Source organism: Haliaeetus leucocephalus, unplaced genomic scaffold, assembly GCF_000737465.1.
Source record: "Haliaeetus leucocephalus isolate CR32 unplaced genomic scaffold, Haliaeetus_leucocephalus-4.0 Scaffold0, whole genome shotgun sequence".
Classification (NCBI taxonomy): domain Eukaryota; kingdom Metazoa; phylum Chordata; class Aves; order Accipitriformes; family Accipitridae; genus Haliaeetus; species Haliaeetus leucocephalus.
The window spans coordinates 800685-824330 of record NW_010972436.1 but is presented as its reverse complement, the minus strand read 5'-3'; the positions used below and the strand labels follow the sequence as shown (position 1 = coordinate 824330).

Here is a 23646-nt window from a genome sequence, read left to right as displayed (position 1 = left end):
TAGTTCATAGTCCCAGACTAGTTAAAAATACTTAGAGTTTTTTAATTGCTGATAAAAAAACCCTTGAGACTTTTAGTGTAAGTATGGTGGGTATAGCCCTCATAAAGCAGTTGAAACTGCCGGATGAGAAGGAGCAGTCTGAAATGGAGGCTGAAATTCCAGAATGTCTTCAATTGGTTTGGTTGTTGGCAGGGAGCCTGTGTTTCACTTCATGCAGTGGAGTTAGCAAAATCTGACAACAGTAATGTCTGACCCTTTTATCTCTCCACCCATCTGCTTTTGTTTTTTTTCCCACCTACAAATCTTCAAAAAGTAGATGAAAACAGAGGACCCTAAGCAGTTGTTTTTAAAAGCTGGGGTTTTTTTAACTGGTAAATTTAGTACTGTGTTGCTGTTAATGTGGGAGTTCGTGTAATAACTTCTGTAGGTTTCCTTCATTGCTGCAAAAAATGTGCATTATTCAGGAGCTGTCCTTCAGTAGGAGAAAAAAAATAGACTGGACACATGGGTGGTCCAACTTCATCATGTTAGCTTGCCAAAGTCAGGTGCTTTAGGTGATGGGAGGGTTGCCTCTCAGTTCTTTCTCAGTAAAACAGAGGTGTGTGGTCTGCAATGGTTTGTACGGAGGAATAGCTTAGGTTTCCTGTGATGTTAACTAATTGAGAGGGAGTATATTACGCTCTTCTAACAGTAAGATGAGGTCCGAGTGGCTAGTCAATTTGAAAAGCAGAATTGGTTATGTTTCTGCTTTGTTCTGTTGTCCTGTGGAGTTACCAAAGCATTTTCTTCCTCTCCTCCCAAAACATTGGCTAGCAGTAGAGTGGAACACTTGTTTTACACATTAGCCATGTACTTCCCAACTTTTCTAGTTGTGCATGTTACTTTTTAGGACTCGAAATCCCAAATATCAATGTAAGTGATTGATTTGGGGTCACCTGGTATGCATAAACTTGTACTGTCATAATCTGCCGCTTACATCCTGTGGTTTAATGCTGTAGTTTTATGTATGATGTAAGCAGTCCCTGACATACAAAGAAGCAATTCTGTCTGCATGCCATCTCTGTGCCAGTTGCATGACAGGCAGTGTTGAGGAACTAATCCAGGCTTGAAACTCACATGATCATTTTTAAAAAGTTTTAATTTGAATTGGGTTTTGGGTCAAATTTATACTCATCAGTTGGAAAGCTAGTGCAGCTATTAGGGAGGGGACATATTAAAGGAGTTGGTTTTGCCAGTCAGAGGAGGGTGTGGACCCTGCTTTGGTGACAGTACCAGCTTAAAAATGCCTGTGAAAGTCTAGCCTGAAAGAAACTGTTAGAAGTTTGGAGGGGAAAAGAATTGTAACAAGTTTTGCTTTCTTGAATAGCTTTTGTTTTCTATGTGCTTGGTTGTGTGCAAGTTAGAAGGACGACAGACATGACTATTACTCTGTATTGGGTTTGCATGGCAAGGTTTTGGTAGCAGGGGAGCTACAGGGGTGGCTTCTGTGAGAAGCTGCTGGAAGCTTCCCCCCGTGTCCGATGGAGCCAATGCCAGCCAGCTCCAAGATGGACCTGCCGCCAGCCAAGGCCGAGCCAGTCAGCGGCGGTGGTGGTGCCTCTGGGATAACAGATTTAAGAAGGGGAAAAAAAAGTTGCTGCGGCACAGAAACTGTAGCTGGAGAGAGAAGTGAGAACATGTAAGAGAAACTACCCTGCAGACACCAAGGTCAGTGAAGAAGGAGGGGAAGGAGGTGCCCCAGGCGCTGGAGCAGAGATTTCCCTCCAGCCCATGGTGAAGACCATGGTGAGGCAGGCTGTCCCCCTGCAGCCTGGGGAGGACCCCATGCCGGAGCAGGGGGATTTCCCAAAGGAGGCTGTGACCCTGTGGAAAGCCTACGCTGGAGCAGGCTCCTGGCAGGGCCTGCGGACCTGTGGGGGACCCATGCTGGAGCAGGTTTGCTGGCAGGACTTGTGACATCACGGGGGACCCATGCTGGAGCAGTGTGCTCCTGAAGGACTGCATGCTGTGGACCCACGCTGTAGCAGTTTGTGAAGAACTGCAGCCTGTGGGAAGTACTCGCATTGGAGAAGTTCGTGGAGGGCTGTCTCCCATGCTGGAGCAGGGGAAGAGTGTGATGAGTCCTGCCCCTGAAGAGGATGAAGCAGCAGAGACAACGTGTGATGAAATGACCCCAACGCCCATTCCCTGTCCCCTTGCATCACTGGGGGGGGGCACGTAGGTAGAGAATTTGGGACTGAAACTGTGCCTGGGAAGAAGGGAGGGATGGGGCGAAGGTGTTTTAAGATTTGATTTTCTTTCTCATTCCCTGACTCTGGTTTGATTGGCAATAAATTAAGTTAATTTTCCCTAAGTCAAGTCTGTTTTGCCCATGATGGTAATTGATTGAGTGATCTCTCCCTGTCCTTATCTTGACCCACAAGCCCTTTGTTATGTTTTCTCTCCCTTGTCCAGCTGAGGAGGGGGAGTGATAGTGCAGCTTTGGTGGGCACCTGGCATCCAGCCAGGGTCAACCCACCACATATTCTTAAAATAGAGTTTTGGAAATTGTCTGTAATGCTTTGATTCTTTCAGTGTTTAAGCATTTTTCGGACTTTTTGTTTCACTAGATAGTTTTACAGCTTTGATTAATTTAAAAGTAAACAGCAAATTCAAGCTCTATAATGTTTAGGACAAATTCACGTTTCCTGCTTTGAACGATTCTTCATTTGGAACTGTATCTAGTTAAAACCTTCAGTTTGTTGCTCCACTGGGTTCTGTCAAGAGTGCCAGTTACAGTCTTACTGTCCAGCCTCTTATTAGGGGAGGAGGGTATTTTGTGTGTAAGTTGGTGTGTCCATTTCTGTGATAACAGTGCTGGATCACAAAGTGACTCAGTTCACCTGGCCTTCAGGTGATTCAAGAAATGTTCTGTTACCCAAGTAATGAAATGGATGTGAAGGCAGTTCAGATTAGTAAGGGCATTACTACTGCCTCTGCTATGTGAGTATTCCACTCACATGTGAAATTACTTGAAAGAGAGAGAACTAGAGTTCCAGTAGTAATTCTTTGTCATTTGGCTTACTGTTTGAGTATATAGAGGGTTCTCTCCTATTATAATGGATACACTTGGTTTTATCAGTTTAACCTCTGTTAAGAGGACTCAATGGCAATATTTTACAAAGACAAATGTAATTCTTCAGAATCTCCATTAATTCCTATAAGTAAAACATAAGAAATTTCAGAATAATAAAGTTCTGTTCAGAGTTGCAGGGAGATTGAAGATGTCGTCACCCTCAAATTGTAAAATTAGATAAAGAAAATAAAAGCACCTTATGGACCTTAGGGTTAGCATATTCAGTGTCACATTTTAGGTAGAAGATCAGTGTTCTTGGTTGCCTTATTTTCGTTAGCTGTTTGATGCGATAGGTAAATGTATCCATACTGTTTAGACTCTGTGACCAAGCATACCATATGATCAAGTACAGAAATCCATTAAAAGTGTAGTTGTCTGTTCTGGTCCTTTGCTTTTTCTTTTTTTGTGAACCAAGGTGAAAAAATGGGTAATTGCTGACTTTGTCCCAGTGCAAGGGAGGAATGTTTGTTTATGAGGGAGAAATGAGCAGTAAAGACTTGTCTTTGAGTCATAAGTTTCTGGGGTGGATAGGGGACTGCCTTGCACAGATGGCAGTGAAATAATGCTGGCATCTTGCAATAGGTATCTTAAAACATTACACAGTCAAGTGCAAAGAACAATCAATAACAGTCCTTGGAAAGAATGCAGCGGATACCACTGGCAAAATTTTGTTGTTAGGTTATGCCTGGGTCCAGTACTGCTCTACCAGTCAGTAGAATGGCACTAGAAAGTGATATACAATAAATTCTTTTTAAAGAGTCAGCTGGAATTTTCTGAAACTAACTTTCCTGTTTCGGCAAAGTTAATTAACTTCCACTTGTGAACATGTGGATATGGAAAGATGCTAGATGCCATCAGTACGGTCTTAAACTAGGACATGCACTGCAGTTACCCAGATAGAGGTACATAGTTGGTACTGCAAATGTTGGATTATTTGGAAGAATGTTAGTAAAACTTAATTCTATTTCTTTACTTCTTCATGCTTACATTTATATTTGCAAATCTTAAAACTGGTCATTGTTCAATACTATTGCTGATATCTAGTTGGTTTTCAAATATTAGACTGTCAGTGAAGCGGTTGTTTTTATAGAGAAACAGTAGAATATCGGTAATGTCTATGTGCATATCTAACAGGTATTCCTCCTCAATTTGTACTCTGTGGTATCGACAGTAAAAGTGGAAGCAGAGTTAGTTACTTGACCACCTTCTGAACTGAAGATGCATGTGTTTCATGGCATTAGAACAAAATTTTGGTGAATTTCCTCCGCTTCTGTAGTTGCTCTTCTCAGATGTGGGGAGTGTCTGAACAGCCCTACCTGATGCTGCTTGTGCTTGTGAACTAGGTTGTTTCCTGAACTCCTGTCGTCCATACCCTTTACATGGTGAGAGGTGCATATCTTCCACTGTTCTGGTAATGACAGCCCCTGCTTCCACTGGAGGTGGGAAGGTCAAGTAGTTTTTCACTGTGTGTGTAGAAGGTATAACCACTTGAGATTACCTTTGCTGTCTATTAGCCATGCATCATCATCTTTGCTGTTTTCCTTGTTTCTTCCTTCTCCTCTTCTCATTTACTGTGATGCGGATTTCTGTGTGCGAGTCCTTGCATATGGGATGAAAGTAAGTTGAGGCGGTGAGGTGAGGAGAGGAAGAAAAACGACAGATGGGATGGATAAGAAGAGAAATGGGAAGAGCAGTGGAAGGAAGTGGTGGCCAGGAAGGAGTGAGTAGAAGTTGTACTTGCTGACTTACAGCTGTGATTCAGCCATGTATGTTTTTGCATGGTATTGCAGATGAAGCCTTGTACTTGTCTCATGCAGTGGTACTAACACCACCTTTCTTTGGCTGGTTCTTCTGCACTCAATTGTTTATCTACCCCTCACTCCCAATAGATCATTAATATGATGATGAACTATGTCAGCCTTTCTGGTTGTTTCCTACTGATAAAATTATATAGGATTATTTTTATCTTCCTTCTGCGGCCATGAAGTCATCCATTTCTTCCTGTTTGTTTTGTTTTGTTCACGTTTCTCAACATGTCACAGCAAATGGCATGAGCATACTCCTGGTTCTTGTGCCAGGGTCGCAAGGCCACCTTGTTCCAGGTGAAGAATCTCCCAAATGACCCTTGTCTTGACTCAGTGTAGAGTTGAATGCAGGCTGTTGGTGTCAGGTTAGTGGGTCTGTGATGGCAGGACCAGGAGGCATTGCTGTGAGGTTTAGCTGTGGATCTGGCAGGTGTCAGTTTCACCAGGACCAAATGATGGCTACTGATTTGTTCCAGGAGACCTTAAGGCATTTGGTTTTTAGCATCCTTCTTAGGTGTTGCTTGAGTGTGTGGCTTTCAGAGTCAGTTTGGCATGCTTGCCCTCCAGCCTGGCCTGTGCTTCTCTGATCTTTCTCTTTCCTGTAGGCTGAGATGGGGAACTGAGGATTACCCCAGTTGGGAGCAGCTGGGCTGAGCTGGGCATGTAGTCTTCTGCTGCCAGGTCCCTGTGTACAGCTGGGTGGAGGAAGTCCCCTTGGTGGAGTGGATGATGGGTCTCAGCCCTAGGGAGAGCGGAGCCCTGTGTTTCTGCCATGGAGACAGCCTTGTTTGAAGGGGCTGGTTTTGCACCCCAAATAGTGCCAATGGCTCATGCTTGAGAAAACAGAGATCTCTGTGCTGGGCCAGCTTGTTTAGTACATTTGAAAAAGCCAGATGCTTCACATAAAGTTTGTGTCCAGCTGTCTTGCAGATACAAAGGTTGACTGGCGTGGTCAAACCTCAACCCTGAGTTTCATTAGAAAGTTTCTGGGTTTTTAAGTCTAGGTTTGGGTTTCTCCCCCTGTAGTCAACACAGAGCTGGCTCATCAATCCTTTGCTATCAATGTGTGAAGTCCCCAGTTGTCCAAGTTGGGCATCTTGATTTTTCCCTGTGACACCAGGGTGTGAAAATGTGCCTTCAGCCTTCAATTCTGAATTTTTTTGCTTAGGCTTTTTAAGGCCAATAGCAGTGTAAGTTGCAGAAGTCGTATGGGGGCAGTGTTAGTGATGGCCACCACAGCCTGTGCTTTAGCATACTCTCGGGTGTCAGCTGACTTTGGGAGCTATGATTGATGAACTTGAAAACTTTGCTTAGAAATTTCTGGGTTTCGGGCAGTACCTTCTTTCAAAACCCTTTCTGGAGCCAAAGGGATCAGGCTATCTTACAGGAAGACATACCTTGTTTTCTTAAGGAAGTAATCCCCACTGTCAGTCTTTCACTATCTTGAATCTCTTGGTCAATTTAAGGCAGCAGTGATGATGGGGAAGAGTCCTGAAAGTGTGTTTGCTGACTCCTTATGTTTTACTTCTCCTTTTCCCTTCTGCTCAACTTGCACATAAGATCTTACGAGTCTTCTGGGGGAGAGGCAGGAAGAATTTGAGTCTTACCTGTTCTGTTTTGGCAGCAGCTGCCTCATCAGTCACCATATGTGTATTCATTGCAGTCGAGACATGGCAGGGGTGGTGCCAAAGGAGACAGGGAAGGAAGTTTGTTTTTTTTTAATTCTGCCTGATCATGGCATAGTTTGTTTATCTGCCATGTGCAGAGATTCTTTTCATTGCTCTCTAATGAATTACTGCTGTGTGATTACAGTTATTGCTTGTGTGTGGAGGAGGGGGGCTGTCCTCAAGGGAATTCACTTGTACATGTCAGATGTCTAAAGTGGCAGGTTCTTTAGTGAATTTTGTGTTCCTCTTCCTGTAGCTTGGGTTTGAGCCTGCTTTATTTTGTAAATGCAAACTGAAGGCTATTATAATGAAATTGGTAGATATTACAACCTGAAAATTGAAGTGTTTGACTAATCGCAGGTGATCTCTGGGTGTATAGGTTACTTCTCTGTGCAGGTTGGAGAAGCTTGGTAAAGAGCAGAAACAAGCTGTTTCTACTAGGGGAGGATGCTTTGAGAATAAATGCGGGAGTGATTGGAAACAAACCTACCGTAGGGGCCTTCATGCACTTTTTTGGATGCAGGAAGATGCCCTGACTTGAACCAAAAGCATCAGGGAGACTGAACATTGTCTAGTCAAATGCTAATGTGAGTTGAAACAATACAGCTCTTTAAAGTCTTTTTGTGCCTTTATTATTATTAGTTATGGCTCCTCAAGGATTCTGCCTGAGTAGTGGTGAGAACTTGGTAATCTTAACAAAGATCTCCAGTTTCCCTGGTCCTCTCTGGCTACTTGTTTTGGCCCTAGAAGGCCAGATTTCCCATGAAAAATAGATGGCAATGCAAGGAATGGAAAAAAAAAGTCAAGAGGCCAAACAACTTTTTTGGCAGGATTGCTCCTTACTGTTCTTTAGGTTCTTGGGCATTCCAAGGCAACAAATGGTATATTCTGGTATACTAAAACTGTTGAATATGTATATAGCTTGTATGAAATACAAATCTACTTCCTCTGCAGATGAATGGTTCAATAGGTTTGTTTTGTTTGCAGAGTTCCTTCCTACCATGTCCTTTGACCTCTAGTACTGCTCACTGCAAATGAGTTACTGTGACTCTGTGTGGTGTTACCTATGCCTATGGTGTTTTCTTAAATGGAAACCAGTTGTGTACTGCAAATGCAGACATGCATTGTTAATGGCTGTCTGGAGAGGAGCTGTGAAAGTGCTGACAGTTGGGTAGGAGGTTTTGGGGATAAACCCTGCTGCTATGAATGAAGGTGGTATTTGTCTCTGTTTGGAGTCTGCACAGATGCAGGGAGCAGAAGAATTTTTCCAGACTTGTGAGTTACATAGTCCATGGTACAAATTTGTGATTGGGAAGGCTGAAATGAGAAATCTGCTCAACAAAATTTTTTATAAAGAAATAATCAGGCCAATTGTGACCAGACTGACCTCAAAGGTTGGTAAGTTGGCTTTGCTGTGTTTATAGGAACTGTCTGGTTGAGGAGTTAATGTTGTGTGATGGGTAAATACATGCACGTAAAGGAGCAGGGGAGGCATGTGGATCACTATTGCATTGCAGCTGGTTCATGGCTGTGATCACTTTTGCTTCTCTGAAGTATTCATTTGCATTTTACATTGTGAACTTAAGCTATTGCACTTGAACATCTTACCGTTTTAATTCCTAGATGGGAATGATGAGCAATCCCAGCCCTTACGGCCAGCCATATAGTCAGAATACCGGGCAGCAAATTGGAGCCAGTGGACTTGGGCCTCAGATGCAGAATAAAGCTGGACTGCAGAATAGCTTACCACAGTTTCCAATGGATAAGAAGCCAGTTCCTGGAGCAGGAATGCCTAACATGGTAAGTAGAATGAAAGGTGTCTCCAGATGTTGTAGTAGGCCAAAGTGGAGCAATGTGCACTGTTGTTGGCATGTTATAAGTGTTTTGCAGCAGTCGTACCTGGTGTGAATGCATGCTCTGAATCCACACGTAATGTGCTTGCTTCAGCTCCTAAAAAGTCTGATAGGAAGGAGAGGGCTGGATTGTGCTTTCCCTGTTGATAAGCTGCATCTCCACTCTTCACCCTTCAAACCCTGTTAGCAGAGAAAATGAAATGGAGCTTCTGAACTGAAGTGAGCTTTGCCACCTGTTTGGACACCTCTGCCCTACTCTCCCATCCTTTCTACTGTGATTGGTATATTGGGCCCCTTCTCAGTGTAGCTTTGTCTCAAGGATTGTTTTCCTACTTGTACTCACTGATGCTTTTGGGAGAAAGAAGTATCCCTTCTCAAACAAGTATTGCCTGTGATAAGGCTTAGAAGCCCCAGTCGTGTGTTTGTTTCTGTTCTGAATTAACATGATGACACACAACAGTCCTGATGCTGGAGCTTCCCTGGCAGTTGTTGCTGTAGTAGCCCTGTTGCCTCCCCCTTTCCCCTCCACACTGTTACTGCCGCAGGACTTGAGGAAAGGGGAAGTAAGAATGGTGGGAAAAGTGGATGGCCAAAAAGTGGACGGCCCAAGCTTATAAATTACAGGCCTTAATGTTAGGTTCCCTAGCTTGAGCTTAACGCTGGTGGCTGAATGTGTTTGCCTTAGTATTTTAGAAGCTTAAATGGGTTGGGGGTATAACATGCAATGTGTCCTGCCTTTTCCCCCCCTTACATATATTTTTTAATTTGGGAAACAAATTCACATTTCTGAATATAGCTTGTGTTTCTCCCTGCTTCAAAGTCCACCCCTCTGCCCACTGCCTGGGAGGGTCAGTCTCTTGATCTTAGTAACTGTTGCTGAAAAACTCTTTCCAGGTAACATTTGTACCTTTGAATTAGAGAACTCAATCCTGTGAGTTTTATTTAATGTTTTTTAAGGTAAGCATGAAACATTAGAAGTCTAGCAAACCAGTTGGTTGTATGAACCAATAAAGAAGCAGCCAAAACTTGCTGCTCAGAACCCCAGCTGTCAAGCTTGTATATATTGAAGTTGAACTTCTACCCAGCTGAATGAAGGAATGAAAAGTTGCTGCTGTCTCAGTTGTCGTTTAGAATGACAGGCTGCAAACAAGGCAGTTATGGTCATGTTAAAACATATACAAACTCTAAGGGGACTAAGTAATTGGTAAAGTCTCGTCGTAAAACGAAAGGTAATACTAGTATTGAAGAGCTATGGGAGAACCGGGGTTTAGAAATGCAGGTAGCTGAGCTCTGAAGATCTGGAGATCTCCGCAAACATCCTCTAAAACCCTCTGTGAAGAGACTATTAGAAACTGAAGGCTGTTGCACTGAAGTGATAAAGCAACATAGAGTCCCTGAGCCTCTCTTCTTTGCTGAGTACTCCTCAAATGTCACCTGGAAGAAATACAAAGAAGTCTGAAGAAATAGAGAAGTACAGAAGAAGTACTAGATGTTGCCATACTTGACATTAGTTCTGTGGCATGTATTATCCTGAAGTTGCACTTCATCTCTAGCAGAGAGTGGGAGATGCTTGTTTTGAATGCCTATGTCCAAGTCTCCTGATGAAAAAAGGTTCCCAGAACTTCCACTTCATTCTCCTTTTCTAGGAACAGTCAAAATTGAGGCACCTTATACTGAAATAGAGGGAAAACTCTATTCATTCTAAGAGGTGCTTTCTTCCATTAATGCAAGAATTGTGGATGCAACTTTCTAGCCTCCAAAATGAGGAGGAGTTTTGAGGTCTAAGTGCTATTAATATTTTCTGTTTGGTCTAGCACCGCAGATTAACCTGTGAGCACGTGCAAAGTTCTGATGGTCTTGGATAAAGCAAGAGCTAGGACTAGGAGAGTAATATGGGGAAGAAATTGTGGCTGGCAAGAGAATTATTGCCAGGACTGTTGCTAAGGGGTATATTTAATGTGAGTCATCCAGAACTACGGGTAGATGGGCTATTCCCTTAATCACAGAATGTAGTAGTTGTTTCTCTTCTTTGATTTTTTTGTTGGTGTTGTTTATTTGCTGAATGGATTATTCTCAAAAACAGATTTATTTCTGGGAATTTCCTTTCTACCTTCTCCAGGGCCAGCAGCAGGCTCCCCAAGTTCAGCAAGCTGGGATGGGGCCAGCAGCTTCTCAAGGAATGGGGTCTGGAGCACCGACAGCAGATCCAGAAAAACGCAAACTCATTCAGCAGCAACTAGTTCTCCTCTTACACGCTCACAAGTGTCAGCGGCGAGAACAGGCCAACGGGGAGGTCCGACAGTGCAACCTCCCTCATTGCCGAACCATGAAGAATGTCCTGAACCACATGACACATTGTCAGGCTGGCAAATCTTGTCAGGGTAAGTGGAGAAGTTGTTATATAGATGTGGTCAATATTTCCAGGACAAGAAGGGCTCCTAGAAAGAGATGGAGAACTAGTGGTGGGTGGCTTGGGAAGTAGAATTTTTTTAACCTATCTGTCCCCTTAAGAATGGAAATCATAAACTTTTTCTGAGCCTTTAAAGTTTAGGCAACTTAGAGGGGACAAGGTAGCACAAAGATGCATGAAGATGTTTTGCTTAACTTTGTAACTCACTGTAAGATCTTTTGGATGCTGCCTTCTGATAAGGGTAGACACAAGGCAGGAATCTGCACGTAGGAGTCTACCTGTCTCCCTTAAACGGAAGAGACAAATCTCAAGCAATAGCTAGCCAGGAATTAAGCTGCGACTGGCACTGGTGAACTCTTAGTCTGTCCTAGTAGCCAAGGAAAGTGTATACTACCTTTTTGGTAGCCTGGACTTGTCCAGGTTGTGCCGATTGCTGGCATCTCAATTGCTTGGTAACAGTCTGCCTGATGTATATGGTGTTATCCTTCAAGCCAGGGAGACATAGGCTTGGGTGTATAACTTAGAGCTTTCAAGTAAGCTTTAGTTGAGCCAATAGTAGTTGAAGAAATCTGGCTCCATTTTCAGGGCTAGTGAGTGCTGAACTATTTGAAGTAATACTTTACTGACCCATGTTGATATAGATGTGTACCCTGAGAGAAATAGTTGCTCCCTACCTGGTTTGTGTTGACCATGTGGAGATACTGGCAGTAGTCTGTAACAGTTTTTCATTCCCCTCCCTTTCTCAGTGGCACATTGCGCATCTTCCCGACAAATCATCTCGCACTGGAAGAATTGTACGAGACATGACTGTCCTGTATGTTTGCCTCTCAAAAATGCTGGGGACAAAAGAAACCAACAATGTAAGTCTACTGGGGAATTCTGAGTATTGGAAAAACCGTAAAAGGCGTGTTGGGAGCTAAACTTTCTTGTACCTGGGTGATAGTGGTGATGCTCTTGAACCTGGGAACAAGTAATATGACTTTCCTCTTCTTGCTTTAGAGTTGCAGAGTATTTTTCTGTCTCTGATAACTTGTGTTTATGGAAGCTTTTTAACTTTGTTGGATTTTCCTAGCAGGTGAGTGGTAAGGGTGAACAAGTCATAGCTCTCAACCAAATGATTGGCTTTTCACTGCCACCTCTTCTAGCTGGCCAGGTTCTGGAGACGTGTACATACACAGAGGGTTGTGTCGTTTCAGCCCTGATGATATTCGGTTCAGTCTTCATCCTTTGTTTTGCATCATATGTCTCTTCCCCCTTCTCTTTTTGTCCCCTTGGTCTTCATGCCAAAATCTTTGGCAAGGTTTTTGTCACTGTGTTACTTGTATGTTGTTTGTTTCTCCTTTCTTGTTACTTGGGCTCTTCTCATGACTAATGTGAGCTAAGCTATTTCTTATTTTAAGAAAATTATATATTAAAAAAAAGGCATTACAATGGCTGCTGAAGAGCTTGTATGTACCTTTCTGCCTTCAGCCTCTGTGACATGATGTGCCTGTTTTCAGTTTGAAGCAAACAGATGTGTCCTAAATACTTAGAGTGGGATTTCCTCTCAGCAGCTCAAAGGGAAAACAGCATATTGTTGGAATGGCTGGTGGGGTCAAAACTTGTCTCCCTGTTTCATGACAGGTTTTCCAGACCCAGCCTCTTCTCTGCATGCTCCTAGAAGGAGATGTTTTAGTTCTGAATAGCCAGTGGACTCTTTATGTTCTTTCCCTGTTTTCATGGACCTCTTTGGCTACCTGCTGCTGTCCTTATTAACTTGGTATGTCTCTTCCAGCGCTGCTGGGCGGAGCTGCAGTAGGACTTGCAAATACTGGGTCTGTGGGCGTGGGGCAGCAGACAACGCCCAGCATAAACACTACCAGTCAGATAGACCCCAGCTCCATCGAGAGAGCCTACGCAGCCCTTGGACTGACCTATCAAGGGAACCAGATGCAGACACAGCCCCAGGCTCAAGTGAAGAATCAGCAACAAGGACAGTCACCCCAGGGTCTGCGCCCTATGAATCCTATGAGTAAGTTTATCTGTTAATGTTAAAATGCAAACTACAGGCAACTTTCCCATGCTATATCTAATGCAAATTTTGTTAACCTACTAGCTTAATACTGCTAGTTAATTTGCAAGAGGTATGGCTTTGCAATATTTTAGACTTGAGATAGCAAACTACTCAGTGGAACAGGAACATTAGAGGGCCCAGATGCACTCTCTTGGTAAATAAGTTCTCTGGGGAAAGTATTTTCTTTGGAAAAACGATTTTTTTTTTTTTTTTTTATTTGAGAACCAGTTTTCCAAAGCATTTTATTTAATGTTGTTTTGTAGCTTTATAATTGTACTGTAATGCAAGTTTGGGGCTTTTTAGGAGTTTTTAATTGGAAATGCATGCATTGGAATGCCTGTATTCAAGTGTACTTCCTTGTCACTCAGACTGCAGCATTTTACAGTTGTATCTCAGACATGTTTGTTTTTAAAAATGGAAAGTAGTAAATAACAGACTTTCTCTGTGAATCCTGTCATGTGGACTCAGGTAACTGTAAATTGTATGGGTGGCTTATTGCAAAAATCACAAAAGACTACGTAAGACTTTTAATTTGAAGTGCAATTAATGCTAACCTGGCTATCCCTAGTATCAAATGAAGTATTTAACCATCAAATCATAATTTTGATACTTTGAGATTACATCACAGGAATTTCTCTCACCTTCAGCTCTTTGCTTGAGTTGCTTAAGTAGAGGTGTGGTTTTTTAATGGAAAGGAGGAAAAATCAGCTGGTAGAGATTTATCACAAGCTTGTATGGGATTGTAGTGATCCTATCTATATGCCCCGTGTCAAGCTTGCATACGGAATGAGTGCTGTGTATGCACAGGAATTCCATGGGGAAGGACCTGAGAGATTGCAGAGGAAAGTAGCAGTTGGTTGCAGGCTGCAGTTCAGTGTGCTGTTTCTGCACCAAAGAACATGCTGCTTCTGAGTTACTCAACAAAAGGTTGTTGGGTAGACTTGTTAACGAGATGACTGGTCCTCATAGGTTGCATGTGACTTGTATACTGCTAAAAATTTGCCTTCTACTGTGTAAAGCTTTTTTTTTTTAAAGGTGTGGTGGGGGTGGTTCTGAGAGCTTAGTCTTAATTCGATTAAAATAATACGGTTTTCTCCTGTACATTAGAGTGTTTTACAAATAGGTGAATTTCTAGAAGCTCCAAAATGTTATAGCAAGGGGGTTGAAAGGAATGTGTCATCCATTTTTCTGAAGCAAAATAGTTCTCTGGGGGGTTTTTTGGTTTGGTTTGGTTTTTTTTTTAATAGGCACAGAGTTTGGCCTGTGTGTTCTTATTGGGTACTCCTTGTAGCACTGATAAGAAAATCGAATGAGATGGGGTTGAAAAGCTCTTGGAGAGTGAAGAACTGAAGCTTAATGTAGAAAGAAGAAGCATGCAGAGTGTAGACTTTTGGCTGTTGTTTCATTATTAGGAATGGGTGGCTGAGGAGGGAATAACAACAGGTGGGATAGGAATTACCAGGTCATGGCCTAATTTAGGAGAAACAGCAGGATTTGGTGAGGACTGAGATGTGAAAAGATAGTCCTAAGTAGATCAAACAAATGGCTGGTTTTGGCAGTTGAAAAGGGAGAGTTAAGGCAAAGGTTGACAGTTGTCTTCTACACCAGCTTGCAAAGTGAATTTGGGAAGGAGATGAAAGTGACTAAGGGAAGGGAGGTGGGAGGCAGCTTTATGAAAAGACTGTTAAACACTTGGTTGTGATATTAGAGGTATGTGTTAGGCTTGATATACTTAATTTCAGTGGATTTCTCTTGTACACAATGTCTAATTTGGCTTGAAATACAGATTCTGTAGGATTTGGATGTCCTAAATACATGTGAGGCTTGGTAATGGCTTTCATGCTACTCTCAACTTCAGAAAGTGTTCTATTCAGAAGTGCCAGACAGAAATGTGCTGCATTTTTCTTCACTATTTGAGTCTTAACTGTAGTCTGTGAGGAAAATAGGCTATTTTTTTATGTTGATTGAGGTCTGCTGTGATTCAGAAAAGCAGATTTTGGTATGTAACAAATTACTAGAGGTTTTTCCTGCAAAGGATTGTCAGATTTTCCTTCCTAGTACAAACATTGGAGTTAGTTGTAGGATCCTTAAGTATGGAGTGGGTGAGAGGGGACCTTGTCAGATGTGGGTGGTAGCTGATGTTTTAAGTTTTTGAAGCCTTTGTGAATATATATCCTAAACCCCTGAATGACAAAAAAACCCCAACCGCTTCTAAACAAAAAAAACCAGAAGTGGCTGGTAATGTTGAATCTTTAGGGAATCACAGAAAAGGACTCTAGTACATAACGTTTGGAGCAAATTGAAATTGCTTGTTTGAGACGTTCAGGAAGGTGTGCTGAGGAGTAATGTGGTGTGGTGCTTCACTTGGAGGTCACCAAGTGTCTGTGCCTCAGACTTTTTCTAAGTTTGTAAAAGGAAGAGGGTAAAGAGAGTACTCCCTTCACAAAAGTCGAAGTACTTGAAAGCCTAGACCCTTGTTATTGGTGAGCAATTACTGATTTTGCACAGTAAACGGCCTGTTCATTTAAGAATACTTATTCTTCTGTTTTCCAGGTGCAAATCCAATGGGAGTGAACGGAGGAGTAGGGGTTCAAACCCCTAATCTGCTGCCTGACTCAATGTTACATTCAACCATGAATTCTCAAAAGTAAGTTGAATTATTCTTTGCACCCCAGTGATTTTGTTTTGATCTCATGTCACTTCTTACATAAACAGTGGGGTAAATGCCATTGATGGCTATCTCTCCCTTTGGATTTTGTAGCTTTTGTTGCAGTTTTCCAAATCCTTGGGTAGGACAGCATGTACTCTTTCATGGCGTTGTTTTGGTGTCTGTGCAGCTATTTCTGCAGAGTTTGTCCATTGATTAGGGAATGGCTGAACTAGCACTTTGTCCTAACATTATTCTAAAAGAGGCTATGACTGTAAGATGACTAAGCTTGGGCTAGACTTTTGCCCTCAATTCTTGCTCTGTTTTTGAAGCCCCATGATGAGTGAAAGCACCAACGTTGCCAGTTTGGGAGCCATGCCAACAGCACAACCATCCAATACCGGAATTCGAAAGCAGTGGCATGAAGACATTACTCAGGATCTCCGAAACCACCTTGTTCATAAATTGTGAGTAGCTAGTAACAAAACAATCTGCTGTTGGGTGAGCTGCTGCTTCTGAGGTGGGGGGAGCAGGAGGAAGCCTGGCTTCCAAAGCCAGGGGGCCAGGGAGTGAGTTTTGTCAGGGCCCGTGAGAAGGGAAGGCAGAAGCCTGAAAGATGGATGGAGCTGCATCTGCTGTTTTGGGGCTGTTGTAGTGGAAGTGTCCCGCTCTGTACTCAAGCCATGGACATGGGGGCAGCGTCCCCCAGGAGCAGTAGCTGTGCCACAGTCTGTCAGAAGACTTGCTTGCTGCTTTGTGTTCGGATCGGATCACTGGGGTTAGTGCTGATGTCCCTGCCTGGGGACTTCCTAATCATTTGCATGCTTTTCTTTTTTTTTTGTTTTCCCTCCCCCAGAGTCCAAGCCATATTTCCTACTCCTGACCCTGCAGCACTGAAGGATCGGCGTATGGAGAATCTGGTGGCATATGCTCGGAAAGTGGAAGGGGATATGTATGAATCGGCAAACAGCAGGGTGAGATGTCATCCTCGGGCATCTAGTTGTGCGTCTCTCCCCCAACCGCATAGCGACTGGGGAGGAAGAGGAGTGAAAGCACAGATGAGAGTCCCAGGCTGAGGAAGCGTGTGTTCAGGGGCTGCTGGATGGGGTCTAGGAACCAGCCAGCTGCAGGCTTCTGCCTGGGTGTGCCGGGAGTCAGGGGGGGGTGCTCGCTGGGTTGTGTTGTGCCTGAGGCTTCTCGGGGTTCCCTGAAGGCAGCGTGAAGCTCTTCACTGTGATTCTCCCAAAGAAGCGTCGGACACGAGAAGAGAAACGTCTGGTGTTGTTCTAATGGTTGCCAGCAATGCCCTGAGCAGTGCTCTGGTTTTGCCCTCCTGTCTGTCCGGGAGCCCCTGTAAAGGGAGAGCCACCCCCACCCAAGCTGAAACGCGTGTGTGGAAGGCTGTTTCCCGAGCTTGGATCACCGTGACCTGTTGCCTTTGCTTAATGTGTGTCCGCCCTCCTTTCCTGACTTGTATTGCTCCCCAACAGGCAGAGTACTATCACTTGCTAGCGGAGAAGATCTATAAGATTCAGAAGGAGCTGGAGGAGAAACGAAGAACCAGGCTGCAGAAGCAAAACATGATCCCAAATGCTCCGGGCATGCCGCAGGCTCCCATGAATCAAGGGCCCAATATGGGACAGCCCCAGCCAGGGATGTCTGCAAGTAAGAACAGTTGGGTTACTGAATACCTGGTGCAGGGGAATCCTCTGCTGTCATTTTGGTAGGCTGGTGACCATTTTGCCCTTCTTGTTTCACAGGTACCTGGCTTGCTCAAAGTTAAACAGAATTTTCTCCTCTGTTCAGAAGTACTTGCAAAATCTTTGCTTTGCTTATGTGTTAGTTAATGACCATAGATTATCTAAAAGCATTTAGTCTTCTGAACAAATTGAAATATTGTAAACATTTACACTTACTTTCAGGGTGGAGGGAATGGAGATTAAGTTGCATCCTTAATGTAGAACTTCAGTCTTGTTAGATTCACCTTTAGAAGTGATTTAGAGATAACTTCAGTTACAATAAGAGAAGTATCTTCTCATAATATTTAGTTGTGTGGTGTTTAAAATGATCATTACTACTACTGTTGTTGCTAAGTAGAGAGTATGATGAAGTGCTTAGGTGTTCATGACTTTGAAAGTTTAGGTAGTGCTTGTTCTGTGCCACGTATGTTTTTTCAGACAAATGGCCTTTCCAGCATGCAATGAAAACCAGATTTCACTTTTTTCCTTATGCAGCTGTCTTCTATTTCACAGTAGTTCTGGTTCTTGAATTGACCTTCCTAATGCTAAACAGATTATTACTAGATTCCCTGCTAACTATGCATTTGTATATTAGAATAAAATTGACTTTGGAGAGGAGTTAATGATCAAAACTATCATGCTGCTAAAGAGTGTAAAGTCTCTTCACAAACATTAGGAAGGGACAAGGTGCTGTAAGCTGTCAGGTATCTACTATATTTTTATTTGGGTAACAGTTAAGAACAGGTAACAAATTATTGTGGGTGATATTTCTAGTTAGAAAGTGGAGAGAGGCATCTGCTGACATTGTAATCTTGTATTTCCAATTAAGTCCTGTAAATAATCAAAATACAGGATTTGAAACTGTACATTTCTAAACAAAATTGCATTCAGTACTCTGATTTAACTGTAAAAGAACTAATATTTAAATATTTGAGGCACAGTCTGCTTTAAGATTACTATTTTTTTTTTCCCTCTGTGATTCTGAACTGACAGCTCTGGAGACTGAAGCCGTCTTGCTTAAAACTATGTGCAACGGTTCTGCAAACATACTTTGTAGAGCACTCCCCTCCCCCCCACCCCCCTGTCCCAACTCTGTCGCAAGAGCTTTCTTCTCAAAAGAAGAGGATTTTTATCCTCAATCCTTTCAGTCTTGCATGTTCTTAGATACTTTACAGTGAAGAGTGGAGTTCTTAAGATACTTCATGGAAACAGATACATAGCCGTCAGTGACACTGTATTAAGTTGTCTGAGAACATAGGGTCAAAATTTGAGTTAGTCAACTGAGGAGACAAACTTCATGTTTTTTTCCTAACACTGCATAAAGATCCAGTAGCTCCAGGCACATGCTACAAGAATCTTCATCTGAGTTCTTTTTCTCCTGCTTAAATTTGAATGCATCTTGGTAAATCCAGTTCTGGGTCTTTTTATGCTTGAAGTCGGAACAGGATTTACCAAGATGCATTACCAAGATCCAAGAAAGATCATTAAAGGTTGATGCTGTGACTTTGTTTGCTGTAACTTCTGTAGAAAGTTGATCTTCAGCAGTATATGTGACACTTCCGGTTATCTATCATGTACTCCAGTAGTTCTCAAACTTCAGAGCTTTGGTAAATACCCTGTCGAACCATATAGTTTTCATAGTATTTTAAATATAGAGGTGCAGTAACTGTGTAGAGTGGTCTGTAGAAGTTCTTGTGGTTTGGAATGTTTGTGAGCTACTGAGTTTGTAGTTGTACCTTGATAGCATACTTCAAATTTGTCTTCAGTTTCTGAAAGCTGACTCTTAAGTCGGAGGATATTTCTGTCAATGGGACATGCTTATATTTTCAAGGAAGTTTTTGGTTTTGCGTCACACTTTAAGGACTCTTCAAGAGTGTTTAGAGTTACTGAACTGTGTCTGTACTTTTTTAAAATTCTTTTTGCTTTACACACTAAAACCCATGTATAAAATTCTCACTAAAATGTTCAGTCTTCTAAATGCCATAATCTTATTCCAGTATCTTTTTTTCCAGATGGTCCTCTTCCCGACCCAACCCTGATACGTGCCAATGTGCCAAACCAGATGATGAATCGCATGCAGGCACAGCCAGGTAAGTATTTGAAGAAAATTCACTACTGTGATTTTGAAGGAATGTTGGAATTGGGCAGCTCTTGCTGAACTGTCATAGCCCTTTTTTTCACCTGCAGTTTCCCCATTTGATTAAGAAAATAGCTATCTATATTGTATAATACTTACATAGGTGTGTATATGTTATATATTTTAAAAACTATATATATCTCTAATAGCATTGCATGATCTTATGAATTTAAGAGCTGCATATTAGCTACTTGCTCTCTTAAATAAAGAACCTGATGCTTTTGGAACTTCTGATCATATGAACATAGGATGGTGGGGTCAGTCAAACATGGTAGGCCTAACCACCTTAAATGAGGGCATGTTGGTGGCAGAGGGAAGATGGTGAGAATACTGCTCAGAAGGAAGGGGCCAAACCTTTGTTACATATTCAAGAAGCATTGTAGCCAACATACGAAGTGCTTAAGGAAGTGAAGATACGGTTTGGCATTAAATAAGTGAATTTCTAATGTGTAATTAAGATAATGCAACTTTCTGTAGAAAGTTGATCTTCAGCAGTAGATGTGACACTTGGTTTTTTATCACGTATTGCAGCAGTTCTCAAACTTCAGAGCTTTGATATCAGTTAGTGGAAACAATTCTTTCGGGGGGGAGAAAAACTAGCCTGTATTCTGAAGGAGTATGGTAGTTTGAATGCTTTATATTTAAAATTATTCTGTGTAACTGGTTGATAGAAGGAAATATTTCCTTTATAGTATTGCATGCATGAAAACTGGTTGCTAGAAAACAAAATTAGGAAGAGACTGACAGCATTTCTTCTCCTAATGTTGAATGGTGCCCAAAGGAGAATTCAGGCCTTTGTTTATAAGTGTTTTCTTGGCACAAACTCACAGGAATGAATCAGTTTGGCCAGATGAACATGCAGCTGTCACCGATGGGACCCCGGCAAACCCCTCCTCTTCAGCACCCTGGACAGCTAAGCCAGGCTGGGGCCATGAACCAGGTCAGTGGGTGTTTGGTCCAGGGTGTTGAGCTCGCAGGTTTGCTTCTGTTGGCAGTCGTTTCCTATAAATAAATAAAAGAAATTCTAAAAATCAAGCATTATTTCTTCATTCTCTTGACCCTTTGGTTCCTCTCTTGCATCTCCACTGAAAGATTTGTCTGATCTATGTCCTGGTTTCAGCTGGGCTAGAGTTAATTTTCTTCTTAGTAGCTGGTACAGTGTGTTTTCAATTTAGTGTGAGAATGATGTTGATAACTCACTGATGTTTTAGTCGTTGCTCAGTAGTACTTATCCTAAGTTAAGGATTTTTCAGTTTCCTGTGCTCTGCCAGCAAGCAGGTGCACAAACAAGAAGCTGGGAGGGAGTGTGGCCAGGACAGCTGACCCAAACTAGCCAAAGGGTTATTCTGTACCATAGAAGGTCACGCTTAGCATATAAACTGGGGGGAGTTGGCTTGGGGGAGGCGGATTGCTGCTGGGGCATCGGTCAGTGGCTGGTGAGCAATTGCATTGTGCATCGCTTGTCTTTTCTTGGGGGTTTTTTGTTTTGGTGGTTTTGGTTTTGTTTTGTTGTGTTTTTTTTTTAATTTTATTCCTTTTCATTACAAATATTATATTTTATTATTGTTAGTACTGCATTTTATTTTACTTATTAAATCATTCTTATCTCAACCCTTGAGTTTTAATTTTTTTCTGTTTCTCCTCCCCATCCCACTGGGAGGGGAGGAGTGAGTGAGCAGCTGCGTGGTGCCTAGTTGCTGGCTGGGCTTAAACCATGACAGTCTATGGTAAGGTTTTAGATCTTGGTGTGAAAAATTGCCTAAAAATTAAGTGGCTTTTTGTGGTGGTGCATCCTTAATACAAGGAACAAAAATAAATCTTAAGTCACAGTCCCAATCTGAAATCAATATCCTTTTCCTTGGCTTACAAAGGAAATCATCATAATTTCTGTCTTTTGAGAGGAGCTATAAGCAGGTTTTCCATATTTTATCCTACAGATAACCAGCAAACATCAATTTCTGCAACAAGATAAATGGTTTTTTTGTAAAATGTTATGGAGGTGTATGCACATTGTGTGAAATGAGTTCCTTTCTCTTCCAACAGATGGGATTTCCTTCACGTATGCAGCAACCAGGTGTTGGCCAGCCTTCTGGTCAGAATCAGTTTCTACAACAGACCCAGTTCCCTGCTTCTTCCCCAGGAATGAACACAGCGAGCATGCCTATGACTCAGCCTGGCAATCAGACACCAGTTTCTCAAGTAAGTTTCTGGTTTCTGTAAGCAGTGTCAGTGGGCTTTGTCATTTACTGGTTTCCTTGTTCAGTTTGTAGTAATGGACAAAAACTTGTTTTCTCAAGATGCTTTTGGAATTATAATAAACTGAATTCATTTATTGCAACCCTGCGTTTTGCTGATGTAGCACTGGGTATGGTAAGGGTGAAACATTGTTGGCTTGTTCTCAGGCTTAAGTTTAAGTGTGACAGAGGAGTGAGTTTGTTTTCGTGAAGCAAAGAAGAAATTGTTACTCGGCATGCAGTAGTTAAGAATTTCTTGCTGAACAATGAAGTAGCAGAGCCTGAGAAATTAAGAGATGGTGGAATAAGTCATAAAAAGGCATGTCTATACAGGATCAATGTGTGTTGCTGGCTTTGGGGCATAGGAGGGTTATCACTACTAAAGATCTGAACTTAGTCTAGCAGTTTCCTTTCTGTCCTTTCCCTCTCCCTTTTCAGCAAGAACCTTTCAGGCCAGGAAGAAGTAGGGAACGTCAGTTTGCTTCTCGTTGATGCTTCTTCCTAGTTTGCAGGCAAGATTACTGTGGAGTGACAGCTTTTTTCCTTGATGAATACAATTTTTTGTAATCTCATAATGGTGCAGTTACAGCTGTACTTATTTCTGATGATAAATTCAGTTTCTAGTTTTGCGGGTGGGGGCATGGGCACACTAAGTGTATTTGAATGCAATTTTTCACTGTGGTGTGTTGTCCCATATTCAGGATGTAACAAATCTGCAGTTTTAGAAAGAAATGTTTTGCAAACTGGGAGTGTAGTTGTGCGGTTCTTTAAATATATTGACAAGTGTAAGTTATTCTATTGAAACTCTCCTTTAGAGCTGAATAAATTATAAAACAGCTTTATGTTCTTGTGGAGCAAAATAAATCGAATACACCATTTCTCCTTTTGAAATAAAAGTTTTAAAAAATAAAACAGACAATTTGTCACATTTTTAAAAGCATGCCAGTAGCTGTGGGAAAGCAGTCATTTGACAGTAATTTCTCTCGCTTTTTTCTATTTCAAGTCATCGCAATTGTGTACTTGTTTGCCCACAGGCACAAATGACCAGCGCTTCCTGTCCTGTGAATTCTCCTGCGATGGCTCCAGGTTCTCAAGGGAGCCATATTCACTGCCCACCTCTTCCACAGCCTCCCATGCACCGAAATTCTCCTTCTCCAGTACCTAGCCGAACCCCAACACCTCACCATACGCCCCCAGGCTTGGGATCACAGCAACAGCAAGCAGCAGCAGCTGCCACTTCTGCCCCCACACCTACGCCTCAGGCAATGCCACCTGGACCACAATCGCAAACTATGCACCCCCCTCAAAGGCAGACTCCAACGCCTCCGCAGGCACAGCTGCCTCCACAAGGCCAGCCTCCGGTTCCAGTTACCCCTTCTGCAGAGCAACAGCAGCAACCCTTGTCACAGCAGAGCACAACTGCATCAGTTCCCACACCAACAGCACCACTGCAGCCTCAGCACCCCACAACACCTGTAAGCAAATACTTAATTGTGCTTTCCCTGCAAATGTTTTAAGTGTAAGGTTTAATTTTCAATTGGTCTCTTATTTTTGTGCGAGCCTGTGATAATGGAGGTAGCTTCTGGCATGTTTAATATCAAAATAGGTTTTTCTGCATTTGGGAAGTAACCTTTTTTGCATCAAGACAAGTCTACAGACCATCTCATGTTTCCAGAGAGGGAGTGTTTTTCAGAATTGTAGTGCATGTTTTGAAATTCACTGTGAAACATGGATGAGGTCTCCAGTTATGTCTACATGTGCATGGCGGTGGTGTACAATAGGGAAACAGTATGTAATTTTCTCTATACTAGGCCTTCTAGTGCATGTTTCTGTTGCATGTTTTTCTATAATTGGAGTTGTACAGCAGTATGTTCTTCAGGTGAAGCAAGTAGAAGGACTAGAGTGCATTTAAACTTGGTGGAAATGCAGTATAGGTAAAGGTGAATTAGAGAAAGAAAAATAAGTTCATTAGAAGCCTGTTTGTAA

The 23646-nt window shown here is 42.4% G+C and overlaps 1 protein-coding gene across 2 annotated transcripts in view; it reads left to right on the top strand.

The window, feature by feature from the left end:
- LOC104828879 (histone acetyltransferase p300-like) overlaps nucleotides 1-23646 on the top strand; it is a 67048-nt gene that overhangs the window by 18346 nt on the left and 25056 nt on the right. For both annotated transcript variants that reach the window (XM_010562901.1, XM_010562978.1), the window contains exons 3-14: nucleotides 8211-8387; nucleotides 10560-10821; nucleotides 11597-11710; nucleotides 12625-12861; nucleotides 15457-15550; nucleotides 15883-16017; nucleotides 16407-16524; nucleotides 17041-17215; nucleotides 19302-19379; nucleotides 20257-20366; nucleotides 21470-21625; nucleotides 22695-23135. In XM_010562901.1, coding sequence (XP_010561203.1) covers nucleotides 8211-8387; nucleotides 10560-10821; nucleotides 11597-11710; nucleotides 12625-12861; nucleotides 15457-15550; nucleotides 15883-16017; nucleotides 16407-16524; nucleotides 17041-17215; nucleotides 19302-19379; nucleotides 20257-20366; nucleotides 21470-21625; nucleotides 22695-23135 — 2097 coding nt within the window. The remainder of the gene's footprint in view (nucleotides 1-8210; nucleotides 8388-10559; nucleotides 10822-11596; nucleotides 11711-12624; nucleotides 12862-15456; nucleotides 15551-15882; nucleotides 16018-16406; nucleotides 16525-17040; nucleotides 17216-19301; nucleotides 19380-20256; nucleotides 20367-21469; nucleotides 21626-22694; nucleotides 23136-23646) is intronic.